Genomic DNA, 18326 nt, shown 5'->3' on the forward strand with positions numbered 1-18326 from the left:
TTTACTTGGAAAAAATAAGCGTAGCACTAAAAAACGTATCATAAGTATTACTAAACTTTACTATCTATTATACGCTTACTTTAAAATGCTGAACATAGAATATACAAGGAAGTGTTTACTTATTATGCTAAGTATTACATGAACACAAATAACAGCGCCATCTATTGACAAGTAGCCGAATGGGCAAAATAAGAAACGTCAATATTTTGGTATAAATTTGCGTTTTTTTGTGTTTCTTATTTATTGTAAAAATAAATAGTAAATCTACTGAGTAACTTGTTGCGTTTTCCAGGCACACTTGAAAAAGGTGCTCTATAATTCACAAATAAAACAATACCAAAAATAAACCAACTTATTTATTTATTTAATTAAATGCAGCTGTCGACATATTGCACATATCAAAAACTTACAAAATAATATAAGCACTAAGAGGTAGCAGCATATTATGGCTTCAGAAATGACTAATTAACATTAAAACTAACATCTTTACATATCTACTATTATTAAATATCATTTACAGCATTAAATTCATAGTACTCCTTCAGAGAAATAAAAAAAAAATTGCAGATCTAAGGGCCAGTTTCATATCATTTAGATAATAGTCAGAATCAGACACAAATGGCGTTTTTTTTAATATTTAAACATCTGCACAATTGCGAGGTTCATTTACTAGTTCATTATTTTCATTTAAATGTACATTTAAACTAGATTGAACTCTCACTTCCTCAACATCGTTCGTGACTGATGCCATGAATGGAAAGAAACAACAACCCAATTTCCTCAGCGCAATCAAAAAGGTTATAGAATATTCAGTTCTAGGCAAAACTTTTGATAATTTTCGCCAAAAATTCGGTTCATCCCACACTAAATATGTGTGAGTAGTTAGATATGCTCTCAATTCCTTAGATAGCCTCGGGTCGTGGACTAAGTCTTCATCTAATAATATGATTATAACACGATTCCTGTGGTCTTTTAATGTCAATTCGTATGCTGTCCGAAATTCCAAGTTAGCCCAATCAGAGTCCAAGAATTCGTTTGTTAAAAATATAACAGTCTTACACGAATTATTCACTGTATTTATAATCTGTTGTGGGATCGATTCACCGGGTTCCCAATCCCGGAAGTGCAAGCAAATCTTTTGTTTAAATTCCGTTTCAAGTCTATCTACAAGTAACTTTATATAAATGTAGTTCTGATGAGCAAAAGATATGAATAAATGGTATTTCTTTTTCATATCCGAACGAGTTACAATTTTATCACCGAATCTATCGTGAAGGATTACTTTTACTTCATACCAATATTTATATAATAATAAGAATAAAACAGTCATAATTAGAAGCATAGACATAAATACCAAAGCGCCCGTAATGGCTGCGTACAATGAATTGCAAAGAACTGTCACATCCAACTCGTTTAAATAAACATCATTTGAACAAACAATTTTATCGTAATCCATTAAATTTTGATATCTTTTTAGCATTATTATGTCGTTTACATGCCAACAGTCACAAGTTATAGGATTATTACCTAAATATAAGGATATATCTCCCTCCAAAAACTCAATTGGTACATTAGTTATGAAATTATTAGATAAATCAAGCACTTTCAAAGATTCAGTCGGACTAAAGTCTATGGATTCTAATTGACAATTTGACAGATTGAGAGTGTGCACGTTGTAACCTTGTAATGTGTCCGGTTGTTCATTTAATTTAACAGTCAAAGTGGGTTGTTTAGTAAAATAGAAAGTATAATTTTCTGAATCTGGATTTGGTAGTACTTTAGGCATTTGATTGCATTCGAGAGCTATTTCGTTTGACGATGATATAGCTACACAAGAATCACATTCAGAAGACACATTGCAAGGTATATCGCAAACTAAGAGTTTAGACGGAATGTTTTTCACATAAAACTCTTGTAAATGTTCAGGAAAAGAACATTTAGTCTCATTTATAACGTATTCCGGTTCATCATCGACAATTTTCCCGTTTAATCTTTGCCAAAGTCCGTATATTTCGCAATCACAAGTTAACGGGTTGTCGTCAAGAAGGAATTGCGGCTTGTAGCGCCATCTGTTGGCGGGTGGCGGCGTGTAAGTAGGTAACCATACTTTTGAAATATGATTAGAACGGAGATCTATTGTCGCGTTGTGTAGAAAGCTCATCGGGGCCTGTGAAAAAAATCATAAATAAGTCAATGCTTTAGTATTTATTTTATTTAGCAAATAACTGATAAACATACTTATATACTAGTAAATACACACTTATATAGATACATTAACAACCAGGCTCAGAACAGATACTCGTGCTAATCACACAAATATTAGTCCCGGGTGGGATTGTAACTACACGCGAGGCTACGGTTATTGCGGCGAGGTGACCACGTTAACCACCAAACCTTATAATTTATTACTTGTTAGTTTCCTTACCGGTGCTTGCGTCAAATTATTGTTAGATAAGTCCAGAGTTTCTAACTTCCGTAATATAAATCTCCAATCGTCGAAAAAGTTGCAAATTTTATTATCTTTCAGATTTAAATTTATCAATTGTGGTAGATTTTCAAACGGTGACATAGTTTCATCGTCATAGTCAAATGTCAGTTCGTTTGACACTAATGACAGTTGCTCGATGGGCACTCCTTGAAACGCGTTGAAATCTATCGAAACTATTTTATTGTTGTCAAATATCACTTCTTTTAAGTTGCCTTGCCCCGAAAATAGATCTCTGTGGAAGAAAAAGGCGATTCAGTATTTTAACAGTATTAAACAGAAATATAATTCAATCTTAAACATCGTCAGTCTAGTCTTTCTTCCAACTATGTTGGAGTCGGCTTCCAGTCACACCGGAAGCAGCTGAATACCAGTATTTTACATGCAGTGACTGTCTATTGGACCTTCCTGTAGACGGGGGTCGAAACCAAGACAGACTGTTTCAACTGATGCGTGTATTATTATTATAAGTAATAGTCACTTGTTATAACGGTGAAGGAAAACATCGCAAATAAATCTTGTATCAGTCAAAAAGGCACGTGAATAAAGACCCTCACATTTTTTTTACAATATTTAATGTCACTACTGGAAAATAAAAAAGTTATAGGAATATGAATGATAGCATTTATATGTTATAATATTCAGTGACTTCGGCCATGAATCACGGTGTACTGAAGTATTTTACAGAGATCAACATACTAGAGTAAGATCCCAGAGCTGCCAGACCTACGTCATTTTAGCAAAGCTGAAATTTTGAGGATTGTTAGTATAAAGGGTCTGTTAAGAGGTATGCACATCCACTACCTTGAAAGCGGGGCCGTTTCTGAGGTAGCGCGGAGTGAAGGTGCGTAAAAAACGACCCAACCTACGTTATAGTAGCAAAGTTGGTTTTCAGATATGTTATTAATGATATTATGTAGAATTAAAATTGACTATTGCCAGACCGTTTCCCGGGGCCATTACTTCTGCCAGACGCCTTAAATGTTATAAAAAAATGAGGTCAACTACGTCATAGTAGCAAGCCTAAATTTTATATATGTTATTAAAGGTACAATTTTAAGACCCCCTGTATGCGGACAGACCATTCCGCAGGGCCCTTCGTCCCCTAGACGCCATTAAACTTTCCCTATGAGTGCGAGAGTAAGAGCATTATTCATACGCATAAATGAAAAACAACTGAATTAAAAAAATAAAAATTGAAAAATTATTGAATACTAGCTGACCCGCGCATCTTTGCTTGCGTCACTTAAGAGAGATAGGTCAAAATGTTACATAAACGGGTTATGTAACATTTTTCACTGGTACTCTGCTCCTATTGGTCGTAGCGTGATGATATATAGCTTATAGCTTTTCTCAATAAATAGGCTATCCAACAGTAAAATATTTTTTTATTCGCACCAGTAGTTCCTGAGATAAGCGCGTTCACACAAACAAACAAACTTCTCAGCATTATAAAATTAGTATAGATTAAAAGTACTTGGAATGTTTAGGAAGATAAGTACATTATTTTGGGAATTATTTTAAAAATAGATATGGTTTACACTATTCACAAAAATTATGAAAAAAAAATGTAGTCATTCATCATCATCATCATTATCTGAGCTCTTACTTCCCTCATCAAATTGAATATTTAAATCATCTCCACCATCGTCTTCATTGTTACTTGAATTTTATTCTCTGTAAAAAAAATGTAGGTAATGGTAAATTATATTGCGGGTGTCTGGAGTAATGCTCATATAAAGCGTCCTAGCATTTTAAGCCCAGCAAATAAAGGGTGGGTTCTAAAGGATAACCATTATCATTTTAAGTGGTTTGATGGTGACCAATTGCCAAGTTTCGTAAGCGAATCACTTGAAAACGAATTAGGTATTTTATTTTAACTATAAATTATTTCAATATACCTACTTGTAACTGTTTTCAACATCATTACCTACATTTTTTTTTACAGAGAATAAAATTTAAGTAACAATGAAGACGATGGTGGAGATGATTTAAATATTCAATTTGATGAGGGAAGTAAGAGCTCAGATAATGATGATGATGATGAATGACTACATTTTTTTTTCATAATTTTTGTGAATAGTGTAAACCATATCTATTTTTAAAATAATTCCCAAAATAATGTACTTATCTTCCTAAACATTCCAAGTACTTTTAATCTATACTAATTTTATAATGCTGAGAAGTTTGTTTGTTTGTGTGAACGCGCTTATCTCAGGAACTACTGGTGCGAATAAAAAAATATTTTACTGTTGGATAGCCTATTTATTGAGAAAAGCTATAAGCTATATATCATCACGCTACGACCAATAGGAGCAGAGTACCAGTGAAAAATGTTACATAACCCGTTTATGTAACATTTTGACCTATCTCTCTTAAGTGACGCAAGCAAAGATGCGCGGGTCAGCTAGTATTCAATAATTTTTCAATTTTTATTTTTTTAATTCAGTTGTTTTTCATTTATGCGTATGAATAATGCTCTTACTCTCGCACTCATAGGGAAAGTTTAATGGCGTCTAGGGGACGAAGGGCCCTGCGGAATGGTCTGTCCGCATACAGGGGGTCTTAAAATTGTACCTTTAATAACATATATAAAATTTAGGCTTGCTACTATGACGTAGTTGACCTCATTTTTTTATAACATTTAAGGCGTCTGGCAGAAGTAATGGCCCCGGGAAACGGTCTGGCAATAGTCAATTTTAATTCTACATAATATCATTAATAACATATCTGAAAACCAACTTTGCTACTATAACGTAGGTTGGGTCGTTTTTTACGCACCTTCACTCCGCGCTACCTCAGAAACGGCCCCGCTTTCAAGGTAGTGGATGTGCATACCTCTTAACAGACCCTTTATACTAACAATCCTCAAAATTTCAGCTTTGCTAAAATGACGTAGGTCTGGCAGCTCTGGGATCTTGGTCCATACTATATTCACAATAAAAAAATCTAGCTTAGCCTGGTTCTGCTATCACCTAAGAGATGGCGCTACCTGTTTTTTTATATATTGTTTTGTACAACTCACACACGGTCATTTGATTACAAACTAAGCAGAGCTTGTACTATAACCAGATAACTGATAAACATACTTATATACTTGTAAATACATACATTTACATGCCAACTCGTGCTCATCACACAAATATTTGTCCTAAGTAAGATTTCACCCACACATATCATGCACTAGCTGACCCACGCAACTTCGCTTGCGTCACATAAGAGAATCATAATTTTCCCCGTTTTTGTAACATTTTTCACTGGTACTCTGCTCCTATTGGTCGTAGCGTGATTATATATAGCCTATAGCCTTCCTCGATAAATGGGCTATCTAACACAGAAAGAATTTTTCAAATCGGACCAGTAGTTCCTGAGATTAGCGCGTTCAAACAAACAAACAAACAAACTCTTCAGCTTTATAATATTAGTATAGATTTAGAAAAATATATAATGCAACTTACCGAGGCAGATGAGTTATATAGTTACCAGCCAAATTAATATATTCAATTTCCTTCAAACTGGAAAATAAATCACTATCTATTCCCTCAATTTGATTATTACTTAAATCCAAGCGTTTTAAATTCACTTGACTTCGAAATATCTTTTTCGGGAGTTCTGTTATTGATTCTCCATTAATACTTATTGTTTGTATGTTAGAAGAATCTTTGAATAACTCTTCTGGAAGAGACTGGAGGCCTGCTGATAGAATCTTTACGTGTTGAAGGCTTGTTACGTTTGATAATGCGTGAGTACCAAACGATAAGAAATCTTGGTTCATTAATATGGTTATCTGAAAATGAATAAAATACATAAGTAGACTAGCTGACCCGCGCAACTTCGCTTGCGTCACATAAGAGAGAATGGGTCAAAATTTTCCCCGGTTTTGCAACATTTTTTATTGCTACTCTGCTCCTATTGGTCGCGTTATACTAGCGTAATTATATAAAGCCTTCCTCGATAAATAGACTATCTAACACTGAAAGAATTTTTCAAATCGGACCAGTAGTTCCTGAGATTAGCGCGTTTAAACAAACAAACAAACTCTTCAGCTTTATAATATTAGTATAGATGTGTAGTTGTGTGAAATACATTCACGTTTTGAAATTAATCATGTTAGTTCCTATGTAATAGGGGGCGAGTATGTCATATACCGGGCACGTTACCAAACTCTAGATTACATCAATCTGATAAAAAATAGAAAAGACTTATAGCACTTTGTCCGACCCGGAATTGAACCCGGGACCTCATGATCAGCAGTCGGATACATTATAGACTGCGCCACAGAAGCAGTCAAATGATAATAAGAAAAACATAAAATAATAGTAATTTTTGAAAGATTAAAGTTGTCTAAAATGGGCCTCTACGTGTTGGCTTCGGCCCCACGCATGCCTTCTAAATGTCCGGGACTCTATAGTCCCGAGATATACAAAAGACATACATAATAATATAAACATACGTTTATTTATTACTAGCTGACTCGCGCAACTTCGCTTGCGTCACATAAGAGAGAATGGATCAAAATTTTCCCCGTTTTTGTAACATTTTTTATTGCTTCTCTGCTCCTATTGGTTGTAGCGTGATGATATATAGCCTATAACCTTCCTCGATAAATGGGCAATCTAATACTGAAAGAATTTTTCAAATCGGACCAGTAGTTCCTGAGATTAGCGCGTTCAAACAAACAAACAAGCAAACAAACAATCAAACAAACAAACTCTTCAGCTTTATAATATTAGTATAGATTAGTTACATAATTAAGTAAGTTTGCTTACACTTTCAAGATCTTTCAGTCCGCCAAACACTCCATTGGGCAAAATCGTCAAACCATTGTTCATGATTTTAATATTTCTCAATTTCGGCACACCATCAAACACACCAGCTTCTAGACTCGCTAGATTTAAATTAGTACTCAAAGTTAGGCTTGTGAGATTTTCCAAACCTGAAACAATAAGTTGGAATTTTATTTTTTATCGTATGGTTAGTGGTCAACCTAGTGTCAAAGTTGTTCAAGCCGCAGCCTTTGACGTGGCTTAACGACTGTTATCTTAATTGACAACAACCGAGACCGACTTTTTACGTGCCCTCTGAAGCACGGAAATGTTAAGCTCATGTACCATCTAGCGGTCAACCATCAGAATGAAAACGCTAAGGTTTGCTTACCCATAGATCGTTTACTACGAGCCTATGTACGCAAATGTAAAAAAATACCAAAAACGACATGGTTTCCACATTATTTATTAGTTTCTGGGTTTGCAATACTTAAAATCGGGATCTATAAAATCTAGAAAAAGACGATCAGCGACATCTAGTATGCAATAGTAGAATTAAATTGCAATATCTATATTTTTAAAACAAATTAATAATTAATGAACAACAACAGTATTTATTACTAATAACTTACCAATAAAAGCTCCAGGTACAATATATTCGAAATCATTGCCCCATATGTTTAAATTAGTTAAATTTGTCAACCCAGCGAACGCCATTGCAGGTATGTTCTGTATATGCCCACTTAGTTCCAAATATTCTAAAGAGATGGCGCCGTTAAACGCGTTGGGAGCAAGTTGAAAAAATCCATCTGTCATTCTGAGAGATTTTAAAGATGGTAGTGCGTTTATCGCTTCAGTAGGTACGTGAGTACCTGTTAGGGTACCTGAAATAAAATAAAATTTTATTTTAAACTAGCTGACTCGTGCAACTTCGCTTGCGTCACATAAGAGAGAATGGGTCAAAATTTTCCCCGTTTTTGTAACATTTTTAAATGGTACTCTGCTCCTATTGGTCAGCTAGTTTCTTATAAATCGGTTTATAAGTTTAGCCGTAAATGCATAACAAAGTTTTGCATTTATAATATTACTAGCTGACCCGCGCAACTTCGCTTGCGTCACATAAAGAGAATGAAAATATTCCCAGATTTGTAACATTTTTTACTGGTGCTCTGCTCCTATTAGTCGTAGCGTGATGATATATAGCCTATAGCCTTCCTCGATAAATGGGATATCTAACACTGAAAGAATTTTTCAAATCGGACCAGTAGTTCCTGAGATTAGCGCGTTCAAACAAACAAACTCTTTAGCTTTATAATATTAGTATAGATTATAATATTAGTATAGATATCATTCCATCATAATATGTTAAAAAAACTCACCCATATCCCTAAAAAACAAGTTTTCCACATCACCAAGGTTTTTCACATCTTCTCCCAGCAGTGGTCCTATCACTCCCTTTAACACAATAGTCGTGAAACTAGTGGCAGATGTCAAACGATTGACGCTTCTTAGTATATTAGTATGACATGAAGTTATTCCTAAACTGTCCAGGTTCATGTCGTTGGCTATGTTTAGCGTGAAGTTAGCTGGGATTGCGAAGTCTATCGTCTGTAAAAAATAATATTATTTAAGTATACAGTCAACTTGGGTAACTTTGAATCATTTGGGTAACATTGAACGTGGGAATTTGAACTAGTTTCGATTATTTTTTCATATGGGACCAACACAATTGATAAAAGTTTGCAAAACTAAAATGAATCTTTATCAATTGTAAAAACAGTCGGTTAAAGATCTGTTGGTTAAGCAAACCTTGGCGCGGTCATTCCATAGATGAGTGACCGCATAGTGGCAAGCAATTAAGTATTTGCGCGATCCACAAATAATTGTTTCGGGTCTGGATGTACTTTAAATTGTGTCCGTTGTTTGTATGTTTGTAAAAGTCCCCGCGACACTAGAGCAATTCTTAGTGAGGGAGTTGTCTTAAAAAATCTATACTAATATTATAAATGCGAAAGTAACTCTGTCTGTCTGTCTGTCTGTCTGTCTGTCTGTCTGTCTGCTACTCAATCACGCCTAAACTACTGAACCAAATTGCATGAAATTTGGTATGGAGATATTTTGATACCCGAGAAAGGACATAGGCTACTTTTTAATCCGGGAAAATGACGCATAATAGGAAAATTAAGGTGGCGGACGAAGTCGCGGGTTAAAGCTATTAAAAATATGTCTCATGTCTCGCTTGTGAAACGTTTAAAGAGACGTTTGCCCAGCAGTGGGACTAACCTAAATAAATATCATTGTACAACTCACACACGGTCATTTGATTACAAACTAAGCAGAGCTTGTACTGTAACCAGATAACTGATAAACATACTTATATACTTGTAAATACATACTTATATAGATACATTAACAAGCTCAGAACAAATACTCGTGCTCATCACACAAAGATTTGTCCCGGGTGGGATTCGAACCCATCACACGCGGCGCTACGGTTGTTGCTGTATTACCTGGCAATATATATTAGCATATTCATTCTTCTTATATTTAAACGTCACATTTGTGTTGTTAAATTGACATTCTAGGACATTTTCATCCTCATAATACTCTGTGCATGGAATCTTCTGCGTCACGACCATGGAGAGAAGACTTGCGAAGAGTAATAGTAACATCTTTCCATGTAGAGCTGAAACAGAAGAAATTTACATCTATACTAATATTATAAATGCGAAAGTAACCCTGTCTATCTGTCTGTCTGTTGCTCAATCACGCCTAAACTACTGAACCAATTTGCATGAAATTTTGTATGGAGATATTTTGATACCCGAGAAAGGACATAGGCTATATATCATCACGCTACGACAAAAGGAGCAGAGTATCAGTAATTAATGTTACAAAAACGGGGAAAAATTTCACCCATTCTCTCTTATTGGACGCAAGCGAAGTTGCGCGGGTCAGCTAGTAAATAAATAAATATTATTGGACAACTCACACACGGTCATTTGATTACAAACTAAGCAGAGCTTGTTGATAAATCTATACTAATATTATAAAGCTGAAGACTTTGTTTGTTTGAACGCGCTAGTTGCAGGAACTACTGCTCCGATTTGAAAAAATATTTCAGTGTTAGATAGCCCATTTATCGAGGAAGGCTATAGGCTATATATCATCACGCTACGACCAATAGGAGCAGAGTACCAGTAAGAAATGTTACAATAACGGGGAAAATGATAAATGGGCTATCTAACACTGAAAGAATTTTTCAAATCGGACCAGTAGTTCCTGAGATTAGCGCGTTCAAACAAATAAACTTTTCAGCTTTATAATATTAGTATAGATGTATTATATCTGATGTAGACATTGAATTCCTGGAGATATTTTCAGGCGAGGCTGAAATACTAACTCATAAATATTTATATTTATCTTCGATCATAACTGAATGCAACAAGATATGATTGAAGAGCTCGAGGCTTAGTTAACAACAGCCGCACGGATCGATCTCTCTGGTTAAGCTACCTTTGCCGAGGTTTGTCTCTGGATGGGTGACCATATTATACGTACGATTTCATTTACGTACAACTACTTTGACACTAGCTAGTAGCGCTCACCGGTCGGTAAACGATCAGTGTGTTAAGTAACATTACATAGATGTATGCAGTGTTTGAGCTGAGCGTCTCCGTGCTTCAAGTCACGGTTGTTGTTTAACATAACAACAGTTAACTCATGTCAAACGTACCAACTACTTTGACACTAGCTAGTAGCGCTCACCGGTCGGCAAACGATCAGTGTGTTAACATTACATAGATGTATGTAGTGTTTGAGCTTAACGTCTACGTGCTTTAAATTACAGTTGTCGAATTAAAATCGGTTCAGCCGTTGCAAAGATGAAGTCAGACAGACAGACAAACATTTTATTTTGTTTTAATATGGTATTTAACTATATGCATTGGACAAAACACTTATTTAAATAACACAGACAGTCATTTGAATTTTATTTATATTTATACTCAGATATATTGTAACGTATGTATGTATGTATGTATGTATATAAGATTTATCGTATGGTTAGAGGTCAACAAAGTATCTTACTATTTACTACAGAGCCTCGACAAGATGTATTTAGATTATAATATAATAATAAATTTAACCCATTACTGTCCCACTGCTGGGCAAGGGTCTTCTCCCGTAATGAGGGAGGGGTTAGGCCTTGAGTCCACCACGCTGACCAAGTGCGGGTTGAAGACTGCAATTAATAAACAACTCTCAGGCATGCAAGGTTGCATCACGATGTTTTCCTTCACCGTTGGAACAAGTGATAATTATTTCTAATACACACATAACTTGGAAAAGTCATTGGTGTGTTGCCTCGGGTTCGAACCATCGACCACTTGCGTAGGTACTAACTTATACCATTCGGCTATCACTGCTATTTTTTATGTTACAAAACAGAATTCCCAGCCACGTTTTTCATTGCGATAACCTCGAAAATTACAGAACGTATTTTCATGCGGTTTTCACCAATAAATTATGGTGATTCATGGGCAAGGATTTACCCTCTTATTCATAAAAATATATGAAGTTATGAAAGGCTTATAAAGAGTTTTGTTTCTTTCACTCCTTAGCGAAATGAAAAAGAGAAAACATATTATAGTAGTTTTAACTAAAATAGGTTTATAGTGTGTTTATGAATAGGAGGGTAAATGTATAATCCAATAAGTTATTTGGTGAAATTTGACTGAAATATCATTATGATGAAACCTTGCACGAATAAAAAAAAAATATTTAGAACTTATTTTGAGGGTATGTAAAGTCCCCACCCCGCACTTGGCCAGCGCGGTGGACTCAAGACCTAACCCCTCCCTTGTTTGGGAGAAGTCCCTTTGCCAGCAATGGGACAGTAGTGGCAATATCGGAAAAAGATTGTGTAATGATGACGAAAATATCTTTTTATTTTTAATTAGCATACATATATAAAATCAAGAATTTTTCTAAAGGAATAGGCAGTCACCAAATAACGCCACTTGCAACAATTCAGGAATTGTTGCAAGTGGCGTTACTTCCACGACCATAACAATAAAAATAAATAAAATAAATATCATTGTACAACTCACACACGGTCATTTGATTACAAACTAAGCAGAGCTTGTACTGTAACCAGATAACTGATAAACATACTTATATACTTGTAAATACATACTTATTTACACCCAGGCTCAGAACAGATACTCGTATAATTACAACCCATTTTTTATAGATTAAATCCACAATAATATTCACTTTAATTTTTACAGAAACTGACTTACTAATTAAGATGTTGTAAGCTCTCATTAGTAATACAGTGTTTTGTCACTTACAATTTTGAAACTGTATCATCATCAGTCTAGTCTTTCTTCCAACTATGTTGTAGGCTTTCAGTCTCACCGGATGCAGCAGAATACCAGTATTGTACATGCAGCGACTGTCTATTCGACCTCCACAACACAGTTACCTGACTTATAACACGATACTAAGACTGGTTGTCAGACTTTCAAGCTTCTGACTACTGGTAAAGACTATTATAGATCATACATACATAAAATCACGTTTTATTCCCATAAGGGTAGGCAGAGACCATAGAACGTCACTTGGTACGATCCTTACAAACTTTCCTTGCTTCATTCACTTACATACATGTTGTAAGAACAATTTAAAATTAGACAATTTTGTAAAGACAAAACACTGTATTACTAAACAGAACTTACACCATGTTTATAAGTAAGACTTACCCCCGGTTTCTGAGGTACATTTAACGGTAGTTTATCTATTCAATAGCGTTTAAAGTCATAAAAAACGCTATTGAATAGATAAACGACCGTTAAACTAGAAACCGTTGGCTACAAACAACGGACACAGAATCTAAAGTAACTTTTTCACACAAATGTTTTTGTTTTGATAATAATATATTATATCGATCAGTTGCGTAGGAGACGAATGTTCATGCCACGCGGCTATCACTCACTGATTCAGTTATTTACATACGAAATGTACTGTATAAAGATAATATACATACTCGTATATGTACTAGAGACCGCCCGCGACTTCGTCCGCGTGGAAACCCTTCCCGTGTAAATCCCGATACCTCGGGAACTCCGGGATATAAAGTAGCCTATGTATTATTCTGGGTCTTCAGCTACCTATATACCAAATTTCATCGTAGTCGATTCAGTAGTATTTGCGTGAAAGAGTTGTAAATATCCATACACTAGCTGACCCGCGCAACTTCGCTTGCGTCACTTAAGATAATCATAATTTTCCCCGTTTTTGTAACATTTTTCACTGTTACTCTGCTCCTATTGGTCGTAGCGTGATGATATATAGCCTATAGCCTTCCTCGATAAATAGGCTATCTAACACTGAAAGAATTTTTCAAATCGGACCAGTAGTTCCCGAGATTAGCGCGTTCAAACAAACAAACAAACAAACAAATAAACAATCCAACAAACAAACAAACAAACTCTTCAGCTTTATAATATTAGTATAGATTAGTATAGATAATCATAATTTTCCAAGTTTTTGTAACATTTTTCACTGTTACTCTGCTCCTATTGGTCGTAGCGTGATGATATATAGCCTATAGCCTTCCTCGATAAAAGGGCTATCTAACACTGAAATAATTTTTCAAATCGGACCAGTAGTTCCCGAGAATAGCGCGTTCAAACAAACAAACAAACAAACAAACTCTTCAGCTTTATAATATTATAATAGTAATATAGTATATAGTATAGATACAACCAGTCTTACTGAGAGGTATCGAATGGCAACACAGATTGTATAAAATGATCACCCATCCAAGGAACAACCTCGGTGAGTGTAGCTTAACCTGAGAGATGCGTACGGCTATTGTTTCTAAGCCACAAGCTCTTCTAATCAGATCTTTCACCACGTTTATTAATAAGTAAGTAAAATGTTTTAAATAATGTTTCAAATATTCCGTAGTAGTTTTGAAACTTAAATACTATAATAATAATGTTTTTTATCGCTAAATGCTATCTGTCCGGTACGTAGTGAACGGACACGACAATAATATGATAAAATGAATGAATAATACGTCCATCTAAATCTATACTAATATTATAAAGCGAAAGAGTTTGTTTGTTTGAACGCGCTAATCTCAGGAACTACTGGTCCGATTTGAAAACTTCTTTCAGAGTTAGATAGCCCATTTATCGAGGAAGGTTATAGGCTATATATCATCACGCTACGACCAGTAGGAGCAGAGTACCGGTAAAAAATGTTACAAAAACGGGGAATTTTTGACCCATTCTCTCTTAGGTGACGCAAGCGAAGTTGCTCGGGTCAGCTAGTTATATTATAAACGTGTTGTGTGAATGAAATCAAAATCAAATCATTTTTTAATTCAACTTAATGCTTTTTTTTTAAACTTCTCATCGCTCAACCGCTGTCATTGCGGCGGGAGTGGGTTTGATTCTCACATGACACAATTATTTGTGCGATCCGCAAAATGTTTTGGGTCTGGTTGTAGGTGCTTTGTGTCCGTTGTTTGTATGTTTGTAAAAGTCCCCGCGACACAAGAGCTATTCTTAGTGCGGGAGTTGTATAAAATACTAGCTGACCCGCGCAACTTCGCTTGCGTCACATAAGAGAGAATGGGCCGTTATTATTTTCTCCGTTTTTCTAACATTTTTCGTTGTTACTCTGCTCCTATTGGTCGTAGCGTAATGATATATAGCCTATAGCCTTCCTCAATAACTAGTCTATCCAACAGTCCAAGAGTAAAAGTATTGTTCAATTCGTACCAGTAATTCCTGAGACGTTCGAACAAACAAACTCTTAAGCTATTAAGTTAGTATAGATGTTAAACAAAATTAGGTGTAAAATAATTTTAGTGAAAATTCACTCACCTAATCTTTAACAAGAATTAAAACACTTAAAAATTACACTGTTTTTTAAAACATCCTACACGACTGTTTTGCGTCAATTTGAAATATAAACTAATTGTTATCTCGTGTCAGAGGACACAGAATAACCAATGATAACATGTTATATACATACTTATATACATATATAACCTCAGGCATATAAAGACATAATACGAAAATATAGATTTTTGTGAAATCGCGTCGGTTTAATCTATCAATATATATATAAAAATGAAACCCGTTTTCCTTGGTCACGGCATCGCGCGTGAATGGCTGGACCGATTTTACTAATTCTTTTTGTGTTGTATTTGTTATTATGAGGAGAAGGTTCTAACGGAAAAAATATTAAGAAAATCTCTCAGAAATATTGAAAAATAGACATTTAATTTTGCATATTTTAGGCGGTACGAAGTTCGCCGGGTCAGCTAGTTTTGAAATAAAATGCATGATATTTGAGTTATAAATTTGAAAATTTGCAGGTTTATTCTTTGATAACTAACTAGTTAAATAACTAGATTATATTATTTTATGCCATCAGCTTAATTGCTTTATTAGCAGTGATAACCGAATGGTAAAAAAATAAATGAAATCATTTATTAATTTAGGTGAATGCTGACACTTATGATAGTCAATGATACAGAGAGTGAATTTACCGCCAGTTCGGAAGTGCTAATGAAAAGAGCTGCCAACAAACTCCTGGACACTCTTTTTAATCGCCACGCAAGTGGTCGCAGATTCCAACCCGAGGCAACACACCAAGTGATGTGTGTATTAGAAATAATGATCACCTGTTACAACGGTGAAGGAAAACATCGTGATGCAACCTTGCATGTCTGAGAGTTGTTTCGAACAGTTCTTGAAGGTGTGTTAAGTCCCCGCACTTGGTCAGCGTGGTGGACTCAAGGCCTAACCCCTCCCTCATTACGGGAGGAGACCCTTGCCCAGCAGTGAGACATGGATGGGCTAAATTTATTTAGCTTTAAAAATCTAATTTTTAAAAAATGTTAACTTAGGCACGTTATATTACTATGATTACGATATATGTGTGGGAGTTGACGATTATTACTAGTATATAGATTATTATTAGTACTACGCATCTCTTTTTTCATACATCTATACTAATATTATAAGACTGAAGAGTTTGTTTGTTTGAACGTACTAATCTCAGTAACTACTGGTCCGATTTGAAAAATTCTTTCAGTGTTAGATAGCCCATTTATCGAGGAAAGCTATAGGCTATATATCATCACGCTACGACCAATAGGAGCAGAGCACCAGTGAAAAATGTTACAAAAACGGGAAAAATCATGGCTCTTTTATGTGACGCAAGCGAAGTTGCACGGGTCAGCTAGTACATAATATTCTTATAATTTATGTATATAATAACATTACGCCTGTTTATCGTTTAACTATGGCGGTTTGGACTCATCCCCGGTTTCTGAGGTACATTTAGCGGTAGTTTATCTATGAAAAATGACATTTTTATATGAGCTTAAACGCTATTGAATAGATAAACTACCGCTAAATGTACCTCAGAAACCGGGGGTTAGTGATTTTATATTTTGAATATTAGGTCGGGGAAAAAGTCTTCTCGCATTATAGTATGTATGAACTTGTAATAAAATCTTTTCTCTACACAAAAAAGCTCGATATTTGGGTACCTCACGAGTTCACTGAAAGAAGCCTACTGAACCGTGTACTCATTTGTGATTCTTGAAGCCAAAGAGATTTTATTACAGGTTCATACATACTATAATGCGAAAAGACTTTTTCCCCGACATAATATGTAGGGGAGGTCAATAGAAACTTACGTTTAAATAAATGAAGCGAGGTGACATTAACCACTGCGTCAAACGTACAGTTATATATTTAAAAGATTACAATACCTTATTTACTGTTCGTCGTCTCGATGTAACTACATTGACCGTGGTCACGGGCTGACTGATGTGGCTGCTAGGCGTCGTGTCTTTGTTGCGCGAGTTTTTACGACTACCCTCACTTTGTCTTCAATATTTCAATTTAAATAGTTAAAAAATTGTGGGTACCTACTTGTAAAACGGTGTTACACTGTTACTATTGAATACAGGTTACTTTGAAATGAAAAGAAATGGACATATTTAAGGTCAATTACACTATTTGAAATGCTACAATTTTATTCATAAAACCATTATTTGTGTGATCCACAAATAATTGTTTCGGGTCTAGTTGTACTTTGTGTCCGTTGTTTGTATGTTTGTGAAAGTCCCCGCGACACAAGAGCTATTCTTAGTGCGGGAGTTGTCTTTTAAAAAGAGGATTATTTTCGGTCCTGGGATCGAATTCCGAGCCAAATATTATACTTACATAAGTTTTTCTGAAAATAAATTCTCATAGCCCGGAGTTAGGAAGTTGAGATTGTAGACCCCCGTGCCTCGGAGAGCACGTAAAGCCGTCGGTCCTGCGCCTGACCTCTTGTCGGTCACAACATATAATATTATTATGACACACTTATCATGAGAAAAACCCACCACGTTTGTTTTAAATGATAATCAGTGTCATTTTGTAAAAATTATCAGTAACATAATTTTTTCAACTCGGGAATTGTTGAACTTGCGACCTTTTGCGTGGACGTCAAATTATTCTGTTATTTTATCCAAAAATCCTCCATAATGGCCTGTTTCTGAATAGTAACGGTAGTTTATCTATTCAATAGCGCTAAACTCATAAAAAACTCATAAAACCGCTTGTATTGACCCCTCCAAACATGCGTCCTCTAACAAAATATGCAATATTCTATTCTTAAAATGTTACATTTCACAGGACTAAATATTAGGTCTGGGAAAAAGTCTTGTCGCATTATAGTATGTATGAACTTGTAATACCATCTATTTGGCTTCAACAATCACAAATGAGTACACGGTTCATTAGGTTTCTTTCAGTGAGCTCGTGAGGTACCCAAATATCGAGCTTTTTTGTGTAGAGAAAAGATTTTATTACAAGTTCATACATACTATAATGCGATAAGACTTTTTCCCCGACCTAATATCTAATTGTACTCTGCTTTTGTAATTGTACTTTTAGACTGCCTCTGTGGCGCAGTGGTTTAGGTCGCCACGCTGATACCACTGCAACGGGAGGTCGTGGGTTCGATTCCCACACGGGACAATTATTTGTGCG

The 18326-nt window shown here is 35.3% G+C and overlaps 1 protein-coding gene across 1 annotated transcript; it reads right to left on the reverse strand.

Annotated features, from left to right (window-relative positions):
- Window positions 1-341: 341 nt before the first annotated feature.
- Window positions 342-13033, reverse strand: LOC142985543 (uncharacterized). Its single transcript, XM_076133777.1, has 8 exons — window positions 13017-13033; window positions 9762-9937; window positions 8631-8859; window positions 7884-8135; window positions 7255-7421; window positions 5944-6272; window positions 2426-2720; window positions 342-2167 (listed from the first exon to the last, which is right to left on the reverse strand). The coding sequence occupies exons 2-8, from the start codon at window positions 9921-9923 to the stop codon at window positions 638-640; spliced, it is 2964 nt and encodes a 987-aa protein (XP_075989892.1). The 5' UTR covers window positions 9924-9937; window positions 13017-13033; the 3' UTR covers window positions 342-637.
- Window positions 13034-18326: the final 5293 nt, after the last annotated feature.

Source organism: Anticarsia gemmatalis, chromosome 30 (assembly GCF_050436995.1).
Source record: "Anticarsia gemmatalis isolate Benzon Research Colony breed Stoneville strain chromosome 30, ilAntGemm2 primary, whole genome shotgun sequence".
Classification (NCBI taxonomy): Eukaryota; Metazoa; Arthropoda; class Insecta; order Lepidoptera; family Erebidae; genus Anticarsia; species Anticarsia gemmatalis.

What these genes read in the sequence shown, in the direction of transcription:
- LOC142985543 (XM_076133777.1), bottom strand. Translation starts at nt 9,923, where the DNA reads ATGTTACTATTACTCTTCGCAAGTCTTCTCTCCATGGTCGTGACGCAG. An exon ending in TGTACCTGGAGCTTTTATTG is followed by an intron (nt 7,422 to 7,883) that starts GTAAGTTATTAG and finishes TTATTGTTTCAG; the next exon opens with GTTTGGAAAATCTCACAAGC. An exon ending in TATATAACTCATCTGCCTCG is followed by an intron (nt 2,721 to 5,943) that starts GTAAGTTGCATT and finishes TTTCTTCCACAG; the next exon opens with AGATCTATTTTCGGGGCAAG.